At 41.4% G+C, this 24,375-nt stretch overlaps 1 protein-coding gene across 5 annotated transcripts in view; it reads right to left on the bottom strand.

Moving 5' to 3' along the window:
- The window catches only part of rhbdl3 (rhomboid, veinlet-like 3 (Drosophila)), a 52,171-nt gene that overhangs the window by 5,105 nt on the left and 22,691 nt on the right, over positions 1-24,375 (bottom strand). For 2 of the 5 annotated variants that reach the window (XM_020083711.2, XM_069530598.1), the window contains exons 2-5: positions 15,546-15,704; positions 9,090-9,314; positions 8,566-8,714; positions 4,269-4,381 (exon numbers count right to left, since the gene is read on the bottom strand). In XM_020083711.2, the coding sequence (XP_019939270.1) occupies positions 4,269-4,381; positions 8,566-8,714; positions 9,090-9,314; positions 15,546-15,704 (646 nt within the window). Of the gene's footprint in view, positions 1-4,268; positions 4,382-8,565; positions 8,715-9,089; positions 9,315-14,222; positions 14,247-15,545; positions 15,705-18,513; positions 18,705-24,375 lie in introns of those variants that run through there. The other 3 variants (XM_020083712.2, XM_069530597.1, XM_020083713.2) reach the window with 3 other exon arrangements.

The following is a 24,375-nucleotide window of genomic DNA, read 5'->3' as shown; positions in this document are numbered from 1 at the left end:
TCTCTGGCACCTTGGTACCAATTCATCACACACATAAAAGATCCAATCAAGCACTGAAAAGTTTAAATACGAGGACATTCAGAGGCAGCGTCACCAGCAGAAATGTGTTCTCACTGCAGTCTTTGTACAAGAACCAGAATACAAGAAAAAAGCAGATAGAGAAATCCTCAGTTTGACTATTCAATTAACACAAAAGCTGCTCTCTCTCTCTTTCTGTTGCACATTTTCTTTCTGTTTCTCTCTCTCTCTCTGCATACACTCATTCCACTTTTCAATTCTCCATATAGCTGTTCCTCCACAGCACAGACCTGTGTGCCTTAGTGATGCTAAGTATACATTGCCCATGTGGTATTGAGAAGTTGATGAATGGTCATTACACAAAAATTACCAAAATGCATGTATTTTATGATATTATATATATTATATTGCGAGAGGCATAGAATTAATGATGTCTGATCTACTGAGCAGACCACATGGCTTTCATATTTCTACAAGCCAGTAGCCAGTCAGATTTACCTTTAACCTCAGCGTACCCTCAGGCTCGGCTTTTAACGCTGTTAATGTTGAAAGCTCTGTAAAAAAATCTAAATTGTGATTCTTTGACCAGGATCCCCGCTGAAACAACTCTACTCTCATCTTTTCCATAATTATTCCTAATCCCAAATCCTCGCAACAGTAATTCAGGGGAAATAAACATAAACAAAATCAGTGGGCCCACTGAGTGATGGACCCCATGCAGACAAGCCTGTAGGATTTCTGTGTAAACTTGCCAAGCTCAGTCCTCAAATAGCTGCAAAATCAACCGACTAAGCTTTAGTGATGCTCAGCTCACATTTAGCTTCTTCCAACCAGCTACATGTAGTCTCTCTCTGTCTGTCTCGTCCTCTAATTACAGACACACAGGTATATCACATTATAGGCAAACTGGATATGATTACAGCAGACAGTAAGAGCTCTGAGGTGTTTAGATATCAAATCACCATAAGGTGGGATAATAGGATAAGTCATGTTAGCTCGATCATAATGTAATGCGCGCACACACGCAAGCATGCACGCACACATGCTCGCACGCGCGCGCACACACACACACATATTCAGAATTCCCTTGATTCCCATGTCCTCACAATCGCCTCATTCTCAATCTGAGAAACAAAACATGGGGGCAAAAGCTGAACCGGATTCATTAAAATAATAATAATACCATTACTCTGAAAACACAGAATATTAAATATAGTGTGATAACATCCTCTACAGATTTGCATTAACTGACCATCCATCAGTCCATTATCTTTACCGCTTATCCTCTGATGAGGATCACTGGTGGCTGGAGCCAGTCCCAGGGTAAGAGGCGGGGCATACCCTGGACAAGTTGCCAGTGTATTGCAGGGAGTATGGAGAATACCCACATACACACTGCTTGAACCCTGAACATTCATGTTTTAAGCTGATAATGCAAACCTTTGTATTACCATGCCGCTCCATAAATTGACCAGTTTGTGAGGAGGCAGATTTGCCCAAGATTGAGAAAAAGAATGGGGGGGACAAATGGTGGGTGGTCCTGAGGGACTTCAGTGATGGGTAGAGAAAACATTTCCACATATCTACATCTGTGTTCATCAACTACGCTGCAACACAGCAGCTGCACCACGTTGTAGCATCAAGACGGAGGAGAGAAGGCTTCAGCGATTTATTTACAGAGTTCTAAAATCCATCCAGTGTTTGCCATGTTTGATGAGCCTTCAGGCTGCACTGAAATCATTCAAAATGATCACGGATAACCCCTACTGTGTTTCAGGTCAGTGCATTTTCAGAACAGTGTGTGATTGAAAGTGAATTAAAAGGACATTTTAAAAGCTGCAACTGACATTCAGCACCAAATAGGAGTTTCCTCTTCTTCTTCCTAATGTTTGGTCTTTGCAGGTGTGTGAACCATAATGACAGCACACTAAGGTGGTGTAATGACAGCATCTGACTCACCGCAACATTAAACACGGTACAGTCATCTTAGCAGCTCGCACACACACAAACAGACAAACACACACCCACGCTCACTTGCATTCTGTTTTCTTCTCTCAAAGCGGTGCCGGAAAATTGATTCATGCAAGAATCAAGGTTCTTTTCTTTTAGGAACCATCTGTTGGTTACCATTACGATACAACGTGCACACGGCACAAAACAATGAAAGAAGGCAGCGATTAATCTAGAATTTTTAAATCCACCATCTATTTTAAATATCATTGTAAACCGGCACAAAGATTTCCCCTACCATGGTTACACCCTTTTAATGGACGGTACTGTATAATGCTTCCTTCCTCTATATACACACACACAGACACACACACACACACGCTGAAACACTTGATTTAAGGCATCTCCACCTTCGTCGTTTCTTTGCTTAGGAAGTGTGTCTCAGCAGGTGACCTCCATCCCTGTAATTAACTTGGTTTAATAACATTATTTTAGTGTCTGTGTCTGTGTGCTAACCAAACACACACCAGACAAGGACACAGTCGCTCATAGCTCCTCATCAGGCCCCAGGAGGATAGGGTGGTATTTTATTTAGCTTTGCTGCTTTTCCAAGCTTCAGAGAATGAAGTCGTTGAGTCGACTAAATCTTCAAAGTCATTAAAGTGGTGTTTTATGTGTGTGCCACTCCGTCACTGCCGCTCCAAACCCCTAACAACCCTCATGTGTCAATAGCTGAGGGTTTCACTTGTGATTTGTGGGATTCTGTCTGTTCTTCTGTTTCAATCTGTTGTTGTGCACTTGTTCTTGTTCGCTGCAGAGTCCATCCTGTGCTCTTTGTACAGGCAGAGCCCAGTTTTATTGTGTCTACTGTGCGGTGGAGAGAAAACCGCTGTGTTTACACACAAGTCCATTGTTTCCATTAAAGTGTCAGAGTGTCTGTCAGCCTTGGAGGGTCGTTGACCTCTCTCTGAGTCATTACTTGACCCTGAACTCTGCCTCGACCCCTGAAAGTGCCAGCTGAGCCCTCCTCTGTTCACTTATTGCTTGTTGTGTTTCTTCGCACACTCCACCAGTGTCATTATATACTAAATGTAAAGTTGTTAAAAATGCAATGAAATTATCAATGCATACTTCCACTGAGATTCTGAATATTAGTTTTCTTGATTTCTTGTTTTTAGATTGAAATAATTTCCCAGTGAATGTTAAATTGTGTTCAGACTGATTCCAGTTGACCAAAAGCAAAAAAAAAACCCATAGTCAAACACAACAAACCCAAACATCACAGCCAAAACAACCACAAGGTTCTTCCCTGCTTCCACTGGGGGTCGATATCTAATTAAAACAGCAGACTGTGTGAGTGTGTGTGTGTGAGCTGGTCTGTGTGTGTACATTAGTGTGTGATTTATGGCACGTTTCCTCCTCAATTCACTATGTCAATGCTATAGGCCACCACATCTGGTATCCCCAGGGTGTTCGTGACTGACCCCTGCTATACCCCCCCCAGTTCTTCAAGTGAATCTAAAAGTGTCAGCCCCGGGAACTAAATAAAAAAAAAAGATCAGAAAGAAAAATCCAACCAACCCTGCAGGTGAATGACTTTGCTGGTGTTTGTTAGTGTGTACTGAAAAACCCAGCTCATGATGACACAAAGAGAAACAAAGGCTCACTGTCTCAGCTAAACAAGATTGTAACCGCACCAGTGCCTCAGGTTGATAGAGAAGTCAGAAGAGAGCGGGGACATTTTGTTATAAGCTGTGTGTCTTTCATCTGCAGTTGCTTGGTTGCCCCCCCCCCCCCCTCCTCTCTTCTCCTCTCCTCTCCTCTCGTCTCCCAAATTTGTCATATCCTGGTTCCCCTCTCAGACTTATTAACACTTATGAATTCATCTCCCCTCCTCATCTCTTCTATCTCTTCATCCCGGCATCACCCCCCTCACTTTAAAAGTCATTATTACTGTGTGTATGTGTGTGTGTGTGTGTGTGTGTGTCGCTCTGATTGAGCTCCATTCGAGATCACTCTTTTTGCTCTCTGCTATTGTTCATGGACATAGGGGGATTTGGGTGCTTTGATGGGGCACTGACAACCCCCTACATCCCACCACATCTGGTCCCAAGACTGAAACACAAGGCCATCTGTCCCTTACATGACACACACGCTCAGTTTTTGAAATGAATGTTGTTAAGGTTAGAGCTAGTCTCCAGGAAATGAATGTAAGTCAATGTCATGTAGTGTGAAGTAAGGGTGACACGACAATGTGTGTGTGTGTGTGTGTGTGTGTGTGTGTGAGACCATGCACTCACCTGCAAGCACACCACATACGTAGACAAGTCCGATCCTCAGGGCCCCGTGGACCATTTCTAGTGGGACTCCCACCAGCAGCTGCATGGCCATGTTCAGGCTTAGGTGTTCAATGCTGTAAAATGCACACATGCACACACACACACACACACACACACACACACACACACACACACACACACACACACACACAAAGCAAAATTTACTTTAAATAACTGTAAATTAAAAGAAAACAAAAACAACCAAATAACTTGAAAATAAAAACAAAAATAAAGATTTTTTTTCACATGAAAAATAAACCTAAATGCACATCTTTTCTACATGTTTATTCTGTCTGATTTTATTATTAGTTAACATAAACACTGATACCAATCTGTCTGTGACAGGCTCATATCGACCAATTGTTTATCAGCCATCTGATAAATCGATATGTGCTCATTTTTATTTTAAAACATCCCCTTCCTGTTCCCTCTATTTGCTTGATCACACAAGTGCGCACGCACACACACACACACAGAACATCTGCTCCTTCATCATCAAACTGCGCTGTCTAGACCATCATGGCTAGTCATCATCCCTCTAATGTACTCAAACATTATATAAGGACACAGACAGAGGCACACATTGAACACACACACACACACACACACACACACACACACACACACACACAGTCACACAGCACGGTAAAAAGATTAAAACCATGCGTATCGGCTGCACATTTATCCAAATTCGTTAACTGCTTATGTTTCAGCATGATGACTATAAGCAAGGGATATCTTACACATATACACACACACACTCCCTGTGCCCTTCATGGCTCGAAATGTCCTTCTAGCCAAACCTCAGTCAGCAGCTCAGACACTTTCGGGTGTCACAGCACAAACCAAAAGAACAGCAGCTAGCATAATCCGGCCTCCCTGTCTCTCTCTCGTCTCTTCCTCTCTCAGCCTCTTTCATCGTCTCTCGCTCACTACAACCACTTCCCTCTGTCTGAATTATACTGACATCTCTGCTGTGCTGAAGAAGAGACGACAGAAAGAAAGAGACAGCGAGGGAGAGATGAGACGTTTTGAGGAGTCTCCGTATTCATCATTTCGACAGTTTTGACTGAGTGAATCGTTGCATCCTGATGATGATTTGTGATCAAAACAACAACAAACAGCTTCAGCATCATTGTGGAAATAAATACGCACATCCCCAAAACAGACGCACACGCACACACTAACACACAAACAACTCTCCCAACACAGACTGTGAAAAACATGACAAGGCCAATGATCTATTTCAGTTGAAATGAGTCAGCCACCTAAACTACAATGTCGATATGGTGGATTGTTCCAGCGATCAGACAGACAATGGGCCGTATTGACCGGCTGCGAGAGGCCTGTCCACACGCACAAGGACAACTCCGCTCCAGATAACAGCGGCTATCTATTCCCGTACTGCTAATGAGTCTATGAGGGATGGTGTCCATTGTCAGGCAGATCTGTGGATACACATGAGAGGTCCTATTGTGTCTCCATGACCACGGCAAGAGCATTGTTTCATCCTTTTTTCAACTAGAGCTGGACTTTTGTTCAGTTTGCTGCTCAATTCTTGTGATAAACTCATAAGAAAACCTTAAGAAGCTTGTTTGAGATGGTCAATGTCAACACTCAACGAGCAGATGCATTGGCTGTGGAGGGACGATGAATGGTTGATGAGGGGAGGACTGAGGTGCAGATGTGTCTGATAGGCCATGAGAATGAGATTGAATGAGAAGAGGATGAAGGGATGAGGGAAAGGATCAGCAAATGGAGGGACGAGGTAGAAAGTTGAATGGATGAAGGGAAAGTGTGGGTTGATAATACTGAGAAACAGAGCGTGATCTGTATGTTCGTAGGTTAGAGGTGTGGCTGAGGCATGGCCTTGGTCTTTAACCCAAGTTAAATTAATTTACTGTTTACTTTTGTTGGACAAACCCTTCATAATGAAGACAAACTGCAAAGAAATATTTTCCTGCTGCTTCTTGCTGTTTAAAGTCATGGTTTAATCTTGCACAAAGATAATCTTCCTTAGGTTTTCACAGCTCCTACACATACACACAGTTTAGGTGCGTGTGTCTGTGAGTGGAAGAGTGTGTGTTATGTGTGTGTGAGTCGAGACAAGCGAGTAGACAGAGAGAGATTCTGCTCGCATCATGCTACTCTGCTGAGGGATGTTGGGACCAGTGTGTACACTCTGTCTTAGTGTTGAGAATTGCGAAGGATCAGTGCTGCTGAGCTGTTGACAGGATTACATGGTTTGTAGATGTGTGTGCGAGTGTGCCCTTGCATAGATGTGTGTATGTGTGTGAGAGAGCAAGAGAGAGGGAGAGGGAGAGAGAGAGAGAGAGAAAGAGAGAGATGGAAAGGTGTGAGAAAGTCAAAAAAGTGTCCTTTTTAATGATGTAAGCAGTGATTCAGTCATGAAGAATTTGAAAAGGGATCACACAGTGTTATTCCTCTTCTTTAGTTCAGGGTCATTTCACTGTGGCACCAATTTTTTATCATTCTCTTGTGAATTACAGGCAAATTTTTTTAACACTTGTATGAATCTTAACATTAACACTGTGACGTACTGCCTCAAAAAACTGAGGCAATATTAATTTTTTTTGATTTTTTGATTATTTTTCCCTTTTCATGTTTTGGCACTTGTGGAGACCCAATGCTCATCATCTTTGCTCTGCTAGGATTTATTAAGATGTGCACATACATGCAGAATAGTTACATATGTGTCTGTCTATGTCTATGTGTAATGTGACTCAGTGATCAAAGGTTGAATTGATTTTCAGTTGCTGCTGAAACTGGACTGATATAAATAGCTGTGTTTTGTGTGGAGAAACATTCGGCATGAGGGAAAAAAGAAACTAGTCTGAATGGAAAACGGAATCTTGGACCAGATTTCTGCTGTCAGCACCAGAAGCTCCAAAATATAGAAACCCAGAGGCTGATTGGTCGTCAGACGATAACTGATGGGCTCAGAGGATGTACCATGTACCAACTGCTCAATGTTAAACAGCCATAACCAGCAGTAAGTGCATGAAAATTAATTTGTCATCAAGTTGTGTTACAGATAAACAAACAGCCATCAGTCAGAGTTGATGAGGCATGTTCAAACACCAACATAATATACCTGATACGATTTTTTTTTTAATTGGTGATACATTTTCCATGTCATTAATTTAAAATTATACTTTTAACATCTGATGGGAGATAAAGAAAGAGATGGTTCCCACAACCGATGGTTGTCCACTAGTTGTTTCTGTTATTTTGTCCACTCTAAATTCAACAGCACTGTGAGCTCTCAAATTCAGTATCCTGGCTACTTTGAATAATCAACAGAACTCAAGAGTTGTCAGTATGTGAGTCTATAACATACCATACAGTTCTCTTTTTATTACAGCCACTACCTCTGAGGGCCTAAATCATTTCACCATGTTCCAGTGCCATCGATGCATGTTAAACATCCCACCGCCCTCCTTTTATCTCTCCATTCACCCATTCTGTAGTTTATCTCTCCACCACACACTGTCATCTCTACTGCTGCCGTCTCTGCTGTCATAATTAAATTACCTTTTTATTAGTACTCACTATTGCCTGAGACTACATTTACCCAGAAGGGTAATTAAACCTGGATGACCTGGACTGAACTGATAATAAAATAAGACAATGGGGAGGAGAGGAGAGGAGGAGAGGAGAGGAGAGGAGAGGAAAGCTTTCTTTAGAGAATAGAGTAGGGAAAATAAACGATCCCCACCCTCTTATGTGACAGCAGCATTACAGTGAATACACATTACACCAATAATCCAATAATAATAGCTTGTTTGAAAATTTGATACTTTAAGAGTCCCTCAAGTTTATTTATTCCTTGTTTTTTTGACAGAAACTGAATACATCAAATATTATATTGCCAACTGCAACCTAAGACTCAAATAAACTCCTTGGACAACCCCATCTCCTATTTCTTATCTTCATTTTCCCACTTTCAGTAATTAAATTTGCTCAGTGTACTTTCAGAGTATATGTCTGCTGATGAAGTAACAAGCTCTGGTTCACTTCAGTCTTTCAGAAAATACTAATTTTCAACAACCAAATCTGAACCTGAACCATCACAGATACAGAACCTGAATGTGTATGTCATCAAAAGTAATATCATCCCTGTGGACCAGTTCATGTCATGTAAAGAAAGGCATTTTCAACATTTTAATATTAGAAGGTGACAGTAAGAAATGATAAAGCTCATAATGAGAAATACAACTCTGAGGCTTGAACTCACCCAGTGTGCATGAAACTGTAGCTGAGGTACCTCCAGGCCTGGGCTCGTAGCTGGGGGTGGTAGGGTAAGGGGCTCTTTAGGAATGACGGGCTGGACACCTGCAGGACCAAGCGGTCCAGCTGGAACCCGTAGTACATGAACACGGCTACCTGGAAGAGTGCAGAGTGACGAACAGGAAGTGAGTGAATTCAAGATTCACATAATATACATACTGAATGAGTTCAAAGAATTGATATTTCTTTTTTCTGCAGAAATATATCAAGGAAAGGTTTCTGACATTGATATTATTACTAATATAAATGTACCATGTGATGTTTTGATCCTCAACTGCAATCCAAAGCATTCTGATAAAATATCTGCACAACCATATTTTGACATTTTGAAAAATATTTAGATAGTTAGCTTCCTCCTATCTAACTTCTGCTGTTACATCACTTCGTTTCTTGCTGTTGATGCACTAAACTCTAAAAGTACAAATTAAACATAATTAATCACTTGTCACACTGCTCATACAAACAATTCACCTCAGCGATGGTGATCGCCAGGATGAGCAACGGCGGGGGACAGTAGGTGTAGCTGTCAAAGTACCACTTGCGGTCGACCTCGCGGGGCAGCGTCTCATAGGCGACGTGTCGGACCAGCCGTTGCGAGAGCCCCAGGCCGTCCTCATCCCTGAGACTGCAGCCTTTCAGCTGCCTGCTCCCCTGCAGGATGGCCCTCCGGAAACTATTGGAGCGCTTGTTACTCATCTGGAGAGAGGAGGAAGGGAGAGAAGAAAGTAATAAATGGGATGAAAAGGAGGTATGGAGAGGGAGCGGGTGAGGAGAAAGAGGGAGGCAAAGAGAAGACTAAGGCAAGAGAAGTGGGTGAGAGACAGGTCAGAGATTTTTAGTATCTCTTTATCTATTTTATTATTTTTTATTCTCACATTTCCATCAGTTTTTTTACGTTAATCTTGCTGTTTATCTGTATTTTATTTAACACATGAACAATTCAAGATAATGATGGAATGCATATTCATTAACTATTCAGTGTACAAGCCGAGCTTCAACTCTCTGAGCACAGGCCACACACATCAATCGTCCTCACTGAAAGCCCTCTCCCTCCTCGCCGTGGCAACAGAATGCCTGTGTCATCACCTAGCAACCACCAAACTCTTCTCTTTATCCCTTTCTGTGAGTGAAGAGTTCATTTCTCAATACATATTTGTCTTTCCATCACAGATCTGCAGATGCAACTACATGATGCTTCTTTTCAAAGACACTGTCAGTGTCTATTTTGATTAACTGCAATTATTTTTCTACCACAGGTGTCACATGTTTCAAACAATAGCTTCACATTTTGAAACTCCTCACACACTCATACACTAGAGCTCTGAAGATCGCTAGAAAAACTCGTAGATGTACAAAACAAATGTAAAACCATACTACTACACAGCACAGCAACCTATAGTGACAAAACACACATGATCTATTGAGCATAAAGGGCCACACACACACACAAACACTAATGTCCTATTTTTCATTGGCTCTCTCACTCACACTGTATAAATATAGGCAAGAAGAAATGAGAGGATCTACCCCGATACATACAAATGAATAATTGATAACCTATGGACATATAGGATGTTTGGATCGATTAAAATGTCAAGTTCAAATTCAAATAAAAAATGCTGAGACAGACAGAAAACTTTCTTTACCAAGCTGTTGGACAGGTTGTGTTTTATCACAGCTGTAACAGTCTCGGCTTCCAACCTAAATCACCGCTGCCTCCAAGCTTTGTGCCGTTTATTGCACTTGCTGTTTTATTTTATAAGACTCTCCATGACGATGCAATGACTCCTGATCTCCCTCCTCTCCCTTACCTCCCTCTTTTCTTGCATACACCCTGAATCTCTTTCTTTCTCTGCTGTTTATGTAATGCTCCATAACTCAATTCTACTGTTGTGTTTGTGCCTCTAGGATTGTGTCACATAGCAGATGTTATATTTAAGGACATAAGGAGGTTATATTGTTTTCAGCAAGGGCAGAGATTTGTTGAAATGAGGAGAAATGTAACATCGCAGTTATTGGCAATAAAAGTACAATTAAAAAGTGGTTGGGTGCAACTATTGCAACTTTTAAAAGCTATACAACTTTAAATTGCCTCAAATGTTAAATGTGTAATGAAGCTTGGATTGATGTTTGTTCCAGTATTCTCACAGACGTCTCGGAGCAATAAGAGACTGCTTTAAAGATGACAGACAACTTGAAAAGTCATAGCTGCAATTCATATTCATGTTTAATTCAGAAGAAAAGACAAAAACAATAGTGGTGTGAGGACAGATGTAAAATCTGAACATCAATAAATTCTCTGTATGAGCAGTTGGCTGATGTGTGTGCTGGCACGGCTTAATGAGACTTTTAGTGTCTCTGCAGGGATCGCTGTTAGGAGATAAACTTCAGAAAAAAGACAATTATTTCAGCCTTTATGTCAGCCACAGAGAACTGTGGGAAAATGATTATGGGTTACCATGGCCACTTCCATACTAAAAGCAAATACACACTCATGCACACGCACTCACATACACACTTAAAGACCTCCCCCAGGCTGCCATGCTCCATAACGACAGTCAATTCTTTGTGTGAAGTGACTGCAATTCCTCTCCTCTTTGTACGACACAAAAGAAAGGATGACGCTCTGTCTGTTTACCCGATGGCCAGAGGAGAAGGGAGAGGAGGAGAGGTGAATGGGACAAATCGACGTTGGGGCAACAGGAGATTATTGCACTGTAAAATACAGTCAGATGAGAGGGACGTTAGTGAGAGAAAAAAAGAGGTGGAAAGATAAGGAGACAAACTGAAGAAAGAAAAAGAGGAAGATGAACAAGAGAGAAAGGGGGACCAAAGCAAGAGCAGTAGCGTGTTATCAACTTCAAAAAGATGTGGAAACGTAATATGTGATTGTTGAAAACCACTTTAAAAACAATTGAATGAGTTCAGTTAATCTGTTGCTATAACAGCTTCCACTCTTCAAATTCTGTGACTGACTATATGCGTCGTCTGCCCAAGCTCAAGGTCCAATATATCCTCCTGCTGGAATGGAATGGATTGTGGCATCAGGTATGAATGTGTGGAAAGCCAGACCAACACATACAAATGGACAATGTATGTGTGACTGGAACAAGAACCAGACTCGGAGTGCAGGAAATATTGTCAACCGTTTAGCTCCAGCCCCATTGTCCTCTGGTGGCTGGCTGCAGCACACATATTTAACCCTGCCTTCTCCGTGTTAGCAGATGGGATATGGCTGACATACTCAGTCAAAGTATATAATTTTTTTCTAGATGATGGTTTCTATCAATTTAGGTCGTTCTTATCACACTGTTTGTTCAAGTTTTTCGATTGTGTGTATCAACAGGATTTCCATATGACGACTCCACTTTCACTACTGCAGACTCTGGTGACACATGACGTCAAAAGTGCAAGATGCCGGCACCTGTAACTGAACTGTATATTTTGGCTTCGAAAGTGGTAAAAAAAAAAAAAGTAAAAACCCAATGTCTTCCATCTTTGTTTCCAGTCTATGCTTGGTCCCATTGTAATTAACATCTGTCCGAGCACTGCCTTTATGAGTTTGGGAGCTGATGTTGGTCTGGTTTACAGTCACACAAAATCACACCAAAGGAGTCAGATGGGGTTGAGGTCAGGGCCCTGAACAGGACAGTCAAGTTCAGGAAGCATTTCTTCATCTAACATACTGTATCCAAACATTAGGATTTACCCTAATTAAAACTAATGAGAACTAAGGAGTCTAGCCATAAACAAGAAACGGATACACAAACAGAAATAACAGGCACACACACCGCAAAAAAAACGAGTGTAAGTGCAGGTGTAAGCACGGGCATCTTGATCACTCCTCAATATCATCCTACTGGGGCAGAAAATAGAGCAGCTGAACCTCTCTGTAGGTATTTTGGGAAGTGTAAACCGGTTAGTGAGCCAGTTTCTGCCCAGGACAGTCGCGTGTATGTGAGAGATGTGATGCATGACAGAGAGTTAGACAGAATCACACGGATGGACAGAAAGAAGAAAGTGAAGTGGCACAGATGAGGAGGCAGAGAGAAAAACAAGTGCTCATGCAAAGGAAGAAAGACAGAGGTAAAAGTACAGAGAGAAGAGGACTGAGCGGTGATTTGGATGCTGACTGTGACGGAGTAGTGAGCAGGTAATTACAGAGCTGTGGTGCAAAGGAGAGATGCTGCGACAAATAAACCCCTCAGAGTTTGTCTCTGTCTGTCCTGGCTCTCCTCTTCCTCTCTTTTCCTCTTCTGTCACTCCGTCTCTGCAAGCAGAACAGCTAGAGAGATAAAAAAGTGTTCCAACAGAAACCAGGCACTGCCAATTAACCCAGCAGAAGAATTATATCACTCCGTTCCAATACCGGCCTTGACTCTTGGATCTTTATTTCACACAGCATTAATTCTCTGCCCTTGGAAAGTCTAACATGTTGTGCTTACATGCTTTACATTTGCACATTATCTATATCGCTCATTTGAGGGTTGCAGGGGATTGGGGCTGAGGCGGGGGACATCCTGGACAGGTTGTCAGTGTAACACAGGGCCAACGTGTAGAGACAAAACAACTAGATCTATGTTGCATTACCTATCTGCATTATGTTAATGAAACTACGTTATGTCAGGTATAGAGTTTGATTGGCAATGGTGGTAAAGACAACTCCCATGATCCAACACTGCTTCATTACGTTCTGTTGTGAGACCCCAAGTGGCCAAGGTTAATCTTGATTTGACCCAATCCTATCACCCCATTTTTAAGTGATATTCCTTTTCTGTGATTAAGTCTGACGCATTATTATTGGTAGCATTGATATAGGGGAAAGGTTGGGTTGGGTTAGGTCGTCACACATTGACCTGCCGTGCCTGCAATCCACAAAACATTCTTGAGAGCCAATTCAAATATGACCTGCGGGCCGACCTGCAGATTATGCATCGACTCACGTCACAAGTATATAATGTTACTTTCAGAGCCTGAATTGAAGTTATTACTGTTTGTTTGCAGATCAAATAAAAATTGTATTATGTATTTGTTCATTATTCTGTCATAGTTGGTCTACAGAGTAAATCATAAAAAAAGCAAAAAATCTTCCATCATAAGTCGTTTTTATAAATTATATTGCTAAAATAATAGTTTTACACTTATTCATTCACTGCACAGCCTATTATCATAACCACACATGTCACTTCTTCTCTCTTTGCTCCATCCCACTCTCACTGATCTGCTCTCTGTGTTCAGCTTGTGTTGTGGCTCCCTCTCTGTGAATGTAAAAAAAACATTCAGGGGGTTGACACAATGGTAGAAATAGAAAATAAAATTTACACAGATGCACGCAACCCATTCCTCTCATTCCCACTTCCAGTGGCCCAACATGACCCGCAGCCTGTCACATGACACGAATGCACCAAGAGCAAACCAATGGCGAAAAAACCCTCTGACATTTTCCCAAGCTTCCTACAGGCTTCATTCCTCACCCACTGTATCGGACAATTAACAGCTCTGAAGAACAAGAGAGATGGACGAACACACACTCACAGACAACAATGAATTCTCGGCAGACGCACACACACCCCACCCCTCATTAACCCACAAGTTGTTGTTTACCACACAACTTCTCCTGCTCCAGGACCCACACCACGCAGTCCTGGGTCGGCAGTTCAGACTCCCCATGAGGAACAGCAGTGAGACAGCGGAAAACAGAAAATGAGAAGGTTATGAGGCGGCAAGCACAGCTGGAGATGCTTGAGTGAGACCGCGGACAATCAGTGGCAGGCCGCAGTTTGAAGGTGAAAGTAAAAGTGGGGCAAGGTGAGCGTTAAGAGGGGAATTTATCACCAGACTGAGAGTCATTTCATATCAGAAAGACTCGCCACCTTGCAGCTGAGGTGATTTTGAAATATGGCTCTTGGGGATGAATGTAAAATTAGAGAAAAGACTGAAATGTGACCAAAGAAAGCAAATTGTGAATGATGTATACTCATTTAGAAACAGTTGTGCTCGCATAAGAGGAACTGTCTGGCGTACGTGCTGTCGGACGATTCGGAACTTTTTCCTTCTTACCTTTCACTAACAAATGCCCTGAGTGTTGCTATGCACTTGGGAGATGTAACCTCAGAGTTCATGTCCTTACTCGATGATGATCCTCTTGTTGACCCTGATCTATTTAGCTAGCAAACGTCTTCTTTCACGCAAAGGCAAGAGCACACAGCTTCCTGTTTCAACCAGACTACAGGTGGCTTCAGTTTTCATGCTATTACTCAGAAACAGTTGTCTCTTATGTTTCCTGTTCACCCGACTGTATAAAAACCTTCTACTTTCACTATTCGAGGTGTTACACTCTGAGCATTCATGCTGAGTGTGAAACCCTCTGCAGAGCTCTATTAAAGACCCAAAGATAATTCCGGTCTGAGAAACTCTTTATTTCACATCTCGAGATAAATTTCCACCACAATGTTGACAGTGATGCTGAAACCCAGAGTCACAAAGTCAAGTCCATGTACTAAACTGTTTTTCCCTTTCTTTAATGTTGCAAGATCGATATTTCCGTTGATTTCAAAGAAAACAATTCATGGATCTTGATAAAAGAAAAAAAAACTGGTACATTTAGGAGTCTAATAATTATGAGTGTGTGCAATTTGGTGCAGATCTGAATAAGCTGATCTAATGAATTTAAATGTGATTTCATGAGGGGACTGCTGAACCTTGGGGGAGATATTCTCTCTACTGAGTGACCCAATGGTTTTACTTACAGTTTCTATTAATTACAGAATTAGACTTATGAAAGACTCATCTGACATGAATTTTCACTATTTCAATATTGATATTAATAAATAATAAATAGATTAAAACATTTTTTGCAGTGAATGCCCCAGAAAACTACTGATTTCCTCTCAACACTGGTGTCAGTGAAAAGTTAAAACTTCTCACCAGGTTCACAAAGTCCTGGTAGCAGATTTTCCCATCAGCGTTTCCATTGGTGAGGGCCAACAGGACTTCCAGTTTGTGGGGGTCAAGCTCGGAGCCGTGTGCTGCTAGAAGGTCCCTGAATCGCTCTGTACTGATGAAGCCCGAGTTCTCTGGGTCATACTGCAAATGAGCACACACAGACAAAGCAAAGTGAGACTAGTTCGATATGACCAGACCTTTATCTTATAATCTTTCCAGAGAGAATGGAAAAACAACAACAACACAAAACTGAAACAATAACTTGAAGCTAATTAAAATGTTCAGATGTGTTTTGCAGGCACAACAAACATGCAGTGGCACCAGATACAAACAAACATGTTAGAAGTTCACAAGCTTTCAGTATTCGCCTGCGGTGCGTAGCTTTCTGTGGAGCCAAACATCAAAAGCTCAAAACACCGTCAGCAGTGGAGTGGTTTAGTCATAGTTTGAGCATCTTGTAAAAAAAAGACATAATTGCTTCAAAAAGGCCTAAACACTGAGACGCAGCATTGACTTTGAACAGCTCTGGATTTCAGCGTGAAGTGACATTGAGTGCATTTAACCACAGGCTTTTTCAGCTTATATTCACAGCCAGAACAGAGGAGGCATTCAAATGTACCTGCAAAACACCGGATATTCCCACAAAACCAAAGCTATTTTTAAAAAAGACGGAAATTTAAAAGACCACCGGAGCAGTGATTACTGAGGCACTTTAATGGGTAAAAGGATCAGCACTTATCTCTGGCTTTGTTACCCCTGACATCATGGACCCACACTCTCTTTTCTTTACACTTGATGACTCACTACTTCAAATCAAGTGGTGATTTAGGGTGAAAACTTCCACTTGGAAATATACAAATTTAAACTAGATACCATACAGTTGTATGCCTCCACCAACCAGAGTAGTTTCTCTCTACATCATTTCTTTTTCCAGATTTATATAAGTCACCACCTTTGAGCAATGAAATCTTATTTCATCTTATAGTTTTCCTTGAGTCCAAGTGACAACTGGTCAAAATTACAAGAAATTCCCTACAGACAGACTTGAGATAAGCTCATAAGTCCAAATACAAGTTTTCTGAGGCCACGGTGACCTTGACGTCTGACCACCGAAATCTAATCAATTAAGTCTAAGGTTCCTCAAAGTTTGCCTCACCACAGGAGGCAAATGTTTTATTCACCTTCTCACTCTTGCAGATTTGAGGTGAACGGGGGGCAAATATGTGAGCGGGCCCTAAGTGAACATTTGTGTCGGCAAATTTAGAGACATTCATAACTCAAGTTTTTCTTAAGAAATCGTGTTCATGAGAACAGAAGGTCATATGACCTTGACCTTTGACCTTGGACCACCAAAATCTGAGTAGTTCTTTGTTCTTTGTGTGGTCACAGCGATCTTGACCTTTGACCACCACACATTCTCAGTTCCTCCGTGAGTAAAAGTGAAAGTTTGTAACAGATTTGAAGAAATTCCCTCAAGGGCTTCTGGGATAACGTGTTCACTGCCCCTGGTTGTAGCTGGCACAGAGGCAGAGAAACATATACATGAACACATTTTGCTTGTGTTTGATGTTGTGAACAATATAAAGGACAGACGCAAGCCGTAAGAGTGGCCTGCTGAGTGTGGGTCCTTTCTGTTTCTAATGCAACAGACTGCTGGTGATTCTGCCTGGCTTGCTGAAAATCAAGCTGCCCTTCATCCCCTAAAATAAGGACAAAACAGAAAATGTTTGCAGCTGCGTCTCAGTATTTGTCTGTTCGCCTGAGGACAAAACAACCTGGAATAAACAACAATCCGGGACATGTTTGTTTGATTTGAATGTTTTTGGATGTGGACAGAAGATAGCTGCTCTCTCTCTCTTTCTCTGTCCGTCTCTATGAGCCTGAGTGTGAGTATGTATGGAAGAGTGTGTGTTTGTATATTTGCAAATGTATTTGTGTGTTACTGTGGCCATGTCTGTGTGTAAATACGGTGCATTCATGCATAAAGATGTGACATTCAGACAATATGAGCCGCTTGCCAGATTCAAACACCCCTGAAACAGAAACAGTCACCCTGTGTGTGCGTGCGTGTGTGTGTGGGTGTATGTGTGTGTGTGTGCGTGTTTTTGCCATATGTCGGTGTTGGCAGACGCTGAGCAAAGCCAGGCTGGCAGCAGGTGCTCTGTGCTCCACCAAATGACAACAGACAGAAGAGTTTTTGGCTCCGACTTGGGTTTTTGCTCTGTGTTACCTAACAGTGACAAAGCAGTTTTTTATTCTGTCACGACTGCAATTGTCAGTAAAACTCAGTTCCATCTTTGAAATATGGCTGAGAAAATCACTTGTTTCCCACATTTGAAATGAGATAATTATCTCCAAAACCCAGTGTGTCTTTGATAGATTACATTGCTGGTAAGTATGTTATAGTCGGTATTTAGAAAGAAAGAGAGATTGATTAGACATTCACAGGAAGTGAACGTCACTCTGCCTCATCCAATACCACCATCACTCCTGAAACAGGAGGAAGCAAGAGGCTTATGTTCTGTATACTACGCCCCTAAATTATCAGCATATATAAAAATGTATGTTCCTCAATACACACAAAAATGTCTATCTTAGTGAGGACTTTTCACACAATGCATTCCCTAGCATCAACCATTACAACAGCTTAACCACAACCCGTGAGTAGCCGTGTCACTCATGCACAGATGCAGCGTGAGAATGAGGAGAAGGTGTGCCATCTGTCCAAGCAACCAAATATCTGAGTGCAAGAGCACAGGTTGAGCCAAGACAGAGCAACTCTAAGCACAAGCAGTGGCTGCTAGAGTGCAAGCATTGCAAAATCCGAACATGAATTCAAATTAGTCCTGCTCTTAAACAGAAAGACCAGCTCTTGAATAAAGATAGAGAAAACACACACACACACACACACAATGCATGAATTGTAAACTACTCTACAGAAAGAACCAACCTTCTCTTGCAGTAAATCAGACAGCTTCTGCCGAGGATATTTTCTCATGATGAAGTAATGCAGCTAAAGCCAGTGTCACCACATGGTTCGTGAGCAAAAAAAAAAAAAGGGTCGTGTGTGTCCTTGTCACATTGTTTGTCCGAGACTGTGCAGTGTTGTTTCCAACCAGGACTAAAGGATTACAGTCCAAGACCCTCAATATACACCTCCCCCATCTTAACCCCTCTCTCTCACACACACACACACACACACACACACACACACCCCTAAAACCCCAGTCAGCCTCCTCTCACCCTCTTGCTCCACCCCACACACAACACCCCCTTTTTTTACCCTACATTCATCCACCTCTCCTTCACAGTCCCTCCTTCACTTTCTCTTTCTAGAGCAAAAAATGCGAGCGCCCTCAGAAGAAAAATAAACACTTCAATAAATTTGCCGTTATCTCTTCTGCTGTCACTCCTGGATGCAGGCAGCCATACATTATCTTCCTCACACACAAACACACAAACACACAAACACACACACTCCCTTACTCCACTCTGCAACACCACAGGCTTCATAGTTGAGTGAGCACTCTCTGAATCCAACAGGCTGGCTGCTGGGGTGGAGTTTGCAGACAAATACAAACTCAACAGTGGGTCTCTTATGGCAATTTCATGCAAGGTTTCCCCATCGCCTTCACTGCAATTAGTGATCATTTCCTACTGATGCAGCCAAGAGATCCAGACCGGACGTTAGATGATACAAGAACAACTCTCCATCCAAGAGTCCTCAAGCTGTAGCACAGCAATAAACTAAAATAGTGATGTTTTCTCAAATAGTCTAGAATCTGGCACAAAATAGAGTAGAATGCCAGTCAATGATTTTCAGGTATACGGAAAATATGTTTGATCCCTCATCAAAGAAGACTAAGAAAACCAGCAAACTTTACAAATACTTGATACTTGACATTTTAAATTAAAGCCTTAAAAGATTGATCATATCAAAATGGCCAATATGCGTCTCTCCATCAAAAGGAGTTGCTAATTGGGTGTTTTTCCTTCGTTGTATGATATTTGCTCTAGATGTTTTAGCACAGACAGTCAGAGCCAGAGGAAAAAGAAGATTTGATGCAATTAAAGGCGATCAAAATGAAACACCAGTTACCTTGAATAAATGATTTCTCCCGGTTTGAAACATTTTGGATATTGCAAGTTCTCCACTCAATAAAATAAACAATATAACATAGGTCTAGTTGTTTTTAGGAAACATCTCCAAGCAAAATTTATACGCATTAAATCTGAGTCTACTCACAGTTTCAATTCTCCTTAGCTGCATTAACTGCATGTGTTCTCCTTATATTCAGATTTTGTAGTGATTTATCTTCTTTAACACTACACACAAATCAGGTAAAGATTTGGAGTATTGGAGAACTTGCATATTAGTAGCTTGTGTAAGAATATTTATCAGATTTGGCTGAACTTATGTCCCAGCACATTTTTAATTTTCATAACCGTGTTATTGCTTGTGCTCCATAAGGCTTGATTTGCAAACAGCAAAATGAGTGTAATGCAAATCCCCCAGATTAAAATAAGCATGCCACGCACACTCACGCATTCTTGTACTTCTATAATAGTGAGGACACTCTTTGGCATAATGCATTTGCCAGCCCCTAACCCTAACTTTCACAGTTAAAAAAGTCTAACCTAAAACTAATTATAACCACAACCTTAAAAGCAAGTCTTAATTTCTCAAACAAGCCTTTCAAAAAGTAAGGACCGAAAATGTCCTCACTTTCCAAAAATGTCTTCACTCCGTAAGGTCAAAATGGTCCTCACAAATATATAAGTAACACTACACACACGCACACAATCCTTCCACAGACATAATACCCCGAAACATGCACAACGAACAGCTCTCATATTGAGGGCATCTGAGCACCCTGGTGCAGAGGGAGCGGGGCAGGGAGTTAAAGAGTGAGGGGGGGGGATTTTGGGGCCGTGGCGAGATGGGGTGGGTGGGGGGGAGTTGCAGATTGGACACAATGCTCGGCCTTTTGTCTTCAGCCTCATTTTCATAAAGCTGATGAAAGTGCAGTTTCTAAGGGTCAGGGAGTTTCCACGTTTGAATAAGAGCCTGAGGAAATGAAGCAGATCTGGTAAACAAAAAATATAAAAGAAAAGGCTACAGTGAAAAATACACTCACAGCAACTCAGACATCCAGCCCTCAGGTCTACTAAAACTGGTGGCCAATAACATACCGTGTACTACAGAACTGATGTACTGATGCTGAGAGTGATTCTGAGAGTCAGAATCAGCTTTATATGTATGAGTGCATATACTAAGAATTTGACTCCGGTGTTGCCCCATTGTACTTACACAGAGAGACATACAATTAACAAACTACCAGAAACTAGAAAAAATAAACGTGACCACTATGTGCAAAAAACGTATGTAGTTTCTGCAAGTGTATCTTCAACAGAAGGTCTCTGTACTTCAGGACAGTCACTTAACAATGAGACATCATCTCACTCTTATATGGATAACTTCAAATCCCTTGTGCAACAGGGATGACAAAACTTTTTTATTTATTTCTTCTCAATTTGTGGTAAATGTAACATCTCAAAAATGTATATGTACTTCCAAAACAAACTTTTGGTCACAAAAAGATAAAAATAAAGACCAATAAAATAATTGTATACCACATCACCAGAAAATGAAGCTCAACAACCTTCCATAACAACGTCTTCAACATTTCAGAGGGGATACATCCTGCGCTCTGCAGGAGACGGTTCATACTGCACCATGTAATCATAAAATGTTGGTGTGAAGATCTCTGCTGCGAGTCGTCCTGTCAGTCACTCTCCACTCGCTCTGTCACTCTTTGCTCTCTTCTGTGCAATAAAACAGAACTGCTATGACACAAACTGACAGGGCAGGAAATTGAGTCTTAGCGTCTTAGAGAATAGAGTCTTATCATCTAATTTCACACTGGAAAATAATACAGTTAAACAGGTTCACATGGTAACAGGCATGAAGCAGTCATTCAGCGCCATAACATGTGTGACCTGTCTCATGGGGATGCAGTGACCCATAGGATATCAGCAGGTGGGGCTTCTTCCAGTGGCTGGAGTCACTTCCTATCTGTTGTGCTTCTTCATCAGGTAAAAAAAAACGACTAAATTTACCTCAAACAGCAGCAAAGCTAAGTTGGTTGACCAGGATCTAACACCCTCCATAACTTTAATAATAACATCCTCCAAGCTGAGGAGGCAGAGCAGGCATGATCATAGCGAATCAGCATGGCAACACGCATGACGGGACTGACAGGAGGGAGGGTGCGGCGCAGTAACATGTGTAACCTAAGCAACGGGAGCTGCAGCAGGAGTGTGTGGATATAAAGGAGCGAGAGTGTTAGTGAGGAGGGAGAAGTGTCTTTATGATGCAGGTGACGGATTCACAGAAGAACACAAAGCCTCCGAGTGTCTCCATTGCCCTTTGGTGGCTGGCTGCAGTGTAAGTTATAATTGCTGTCCTATGTAAACAGAGGGGACATGGACCAAACTAAAAAGTTTATTTACGTTATTTGCCGTATGAATATATTCTTATTCATACCAAATTACACATCTGCAAAACATAGTTAGCATAAAGTCAACTCTTCTAAAATATTAATTTCTGCTATATACTGTTATTTTGGGTGTTGCATTCCTATATTATTAAATCCCTGTCTATTATTATTGCTTTCTTCTGAGTAAATAACTGGTATGGAAACATCCAGTCCGCACAGAGTCTGTCCTGCAGTATAATTACTTACAATCCCCCCACAGAGTCGGACACTGTGCATCACTGAGTTGCTGCTATTATAAGGACCACAGCCTCTACCTGTTCTGTCACTGACCCGCAGACAAAACAAGTTATTAGACACTGGTTTATATCCTACAGTTATTAAAACGTCCACCAATACAGCTACACTGCACTTAAGTGTTTGACAAAAGACTTAAAGAGAGAAAAAACCCTTTCACAATAAAGATGGTGAAGGTTGAACTGGTTAAGTCTCTTTTTTTTTGCTTTCAGTTCACTTCTATACAGTTGCATCTGATTTAAAGGGATAATAGTGTCCAAGTCATTGTCTAGTCCACTAAACACAAACTTTTGTTATATGGTTTACAGGCAGAAAAGCCCAGACAGACTAATTACCTGTAGCTGACATTATAACAGCCTATTTAATGAGCTGACAGGGTCTAACTCTCCTCATGGCTTCTCCCTGTTCTCCTCAGTCATCAAGGTTCCCAGACTGGAATGCAGGCTGCTGGTGCTCAACACTCAAAGATGCCCTTTTAAAAATGCAAAGTGCGTTCATAATAACGCTAAACTTTGATGTGAAAAATGAAAATAAATAAATTATTTGTGACTAGTAATTACTGCAAGTTATAAATGAGCTCCAGATGGGATTGAAATCACTGATTAGCGCATAAAACCCCCAAATAATCCAACCTCATCGAGAGAAACAGAATCTATCCAAGTGGGGCTTTACAGGACGGAACAGTACAATACAGTAAAAAACCAATCAGTAAATTAACTTTCATTATTGAGGAGTTATAAGCGCCTCTCTATTTTTCTGAGGATGCACAGACGCACACGTTCTCATCTCAATCCAAATTGACCTCTATAATATTTTATCATACCTACTTAATGCAACCTGTACATTTTACACTATTCTAATAAAAGAAAAAAGACAGTGAGCCAGTAGGCGGCTGCACTGTCATTAATCTCTGTCACTTTCCTCCCTCTCCTAAGCAGCATCTTTGCTGCTTGTATTATTTCATCCCAATGATAAACAAACAATATATTTTCTGAATGAACATTAAATCTGTCTCAATCTGGAGAGCGTCACAAGTTGGAAGCGAGGGAAGGGGATCATTTCAAGCCCAGAAGCAAATTCTTGTCATTCACTTCCATGGTCTGACACCATTATGGGTCATAGGAAATACAAACCCAAACACACTCACGCATGCATGCAGTGCACATGTCAGTGCACATGTGCACCTGCTTTATTGATTCATTTTTGATGGAAAATAACTTAACGCATGCTGATCTCAATGACACACACAGTGAAAATGCTAGATTAGCATCAGCGGTACTGTCAGGATACGTCGGCTATCACCTGCGGATGATTTAGCGTCTGTTTATTGAGATTATATTAGCTGTAACTGAATACCACACCATTTTTCCTGAGACAACCAGTTTGTAAAACTGCGAATATGTTATTGTGGAGGCGCCACAGCGAGTTGCCGCCTGACACTGCAGCTGCGACTCACACTTTGACTTTTTTCTCTACTCCTTAAAAGTTTTTTTTTTTTAATTCTATTTCCTCAATGGGGGATTTATAAAGGTAGACCTGATCTTCATATTGCAAAAACTTTCTTTAACATTTTTAACATGACATTTTTCAGCATTGTCACTATTTTTAGGGAATTTTTGTTTGGAATCATGGATCTGAATTAGAAGAACAGCGAAGTCACATCAGACATCAGACATCAGACATTCATGACATCCTGGTACCAGAGCACAAAGCCTGATTATTCCCCTCATATGGAGCAATTAGCAGTCCTAATAAAAAGGCAGCCTTGTTAGAGTGGGAGAAGCTCATTAGTCTCTCAGCTAATTACACTGAAGAACCATGGAGGACACACAAGACCAGGGCCATCTCATTCACTGGACATCACTCACACACACTCAGAGCAGGTAACACCTTCTCATGTTAATCAGACTTTTCATAGCGTGCCCTTGACACCGAAGGGGTTTTCCAGTTGGGTATCTTTCCTGTCTCTAGCTATGTCTCGTTCTCTCTCACCAGACACACTCTCTATCTTTTGTCAC

This window comes from Paralichthys olivaceus, chromosome 8 (assembly GCF_024713975.1).
Source record: "Paralichthys olivaceus isolate ysfri-2021 chromosome 8, ASM2471397v2, whole genome shotgun sequence".
Taxonomy (NCBI): Eukaryota; Metazoa; Chordata; class Actinopteri; order Pleuronectiformes; family Paralichthyidae; genus Paralichthys; species Paralichthys olivaceus.
The sequence above is the reverse complement of the archived record's forward strand: the minus strand, read 5'-3'. Positions and strand labels throughout refer to the sequence as shown.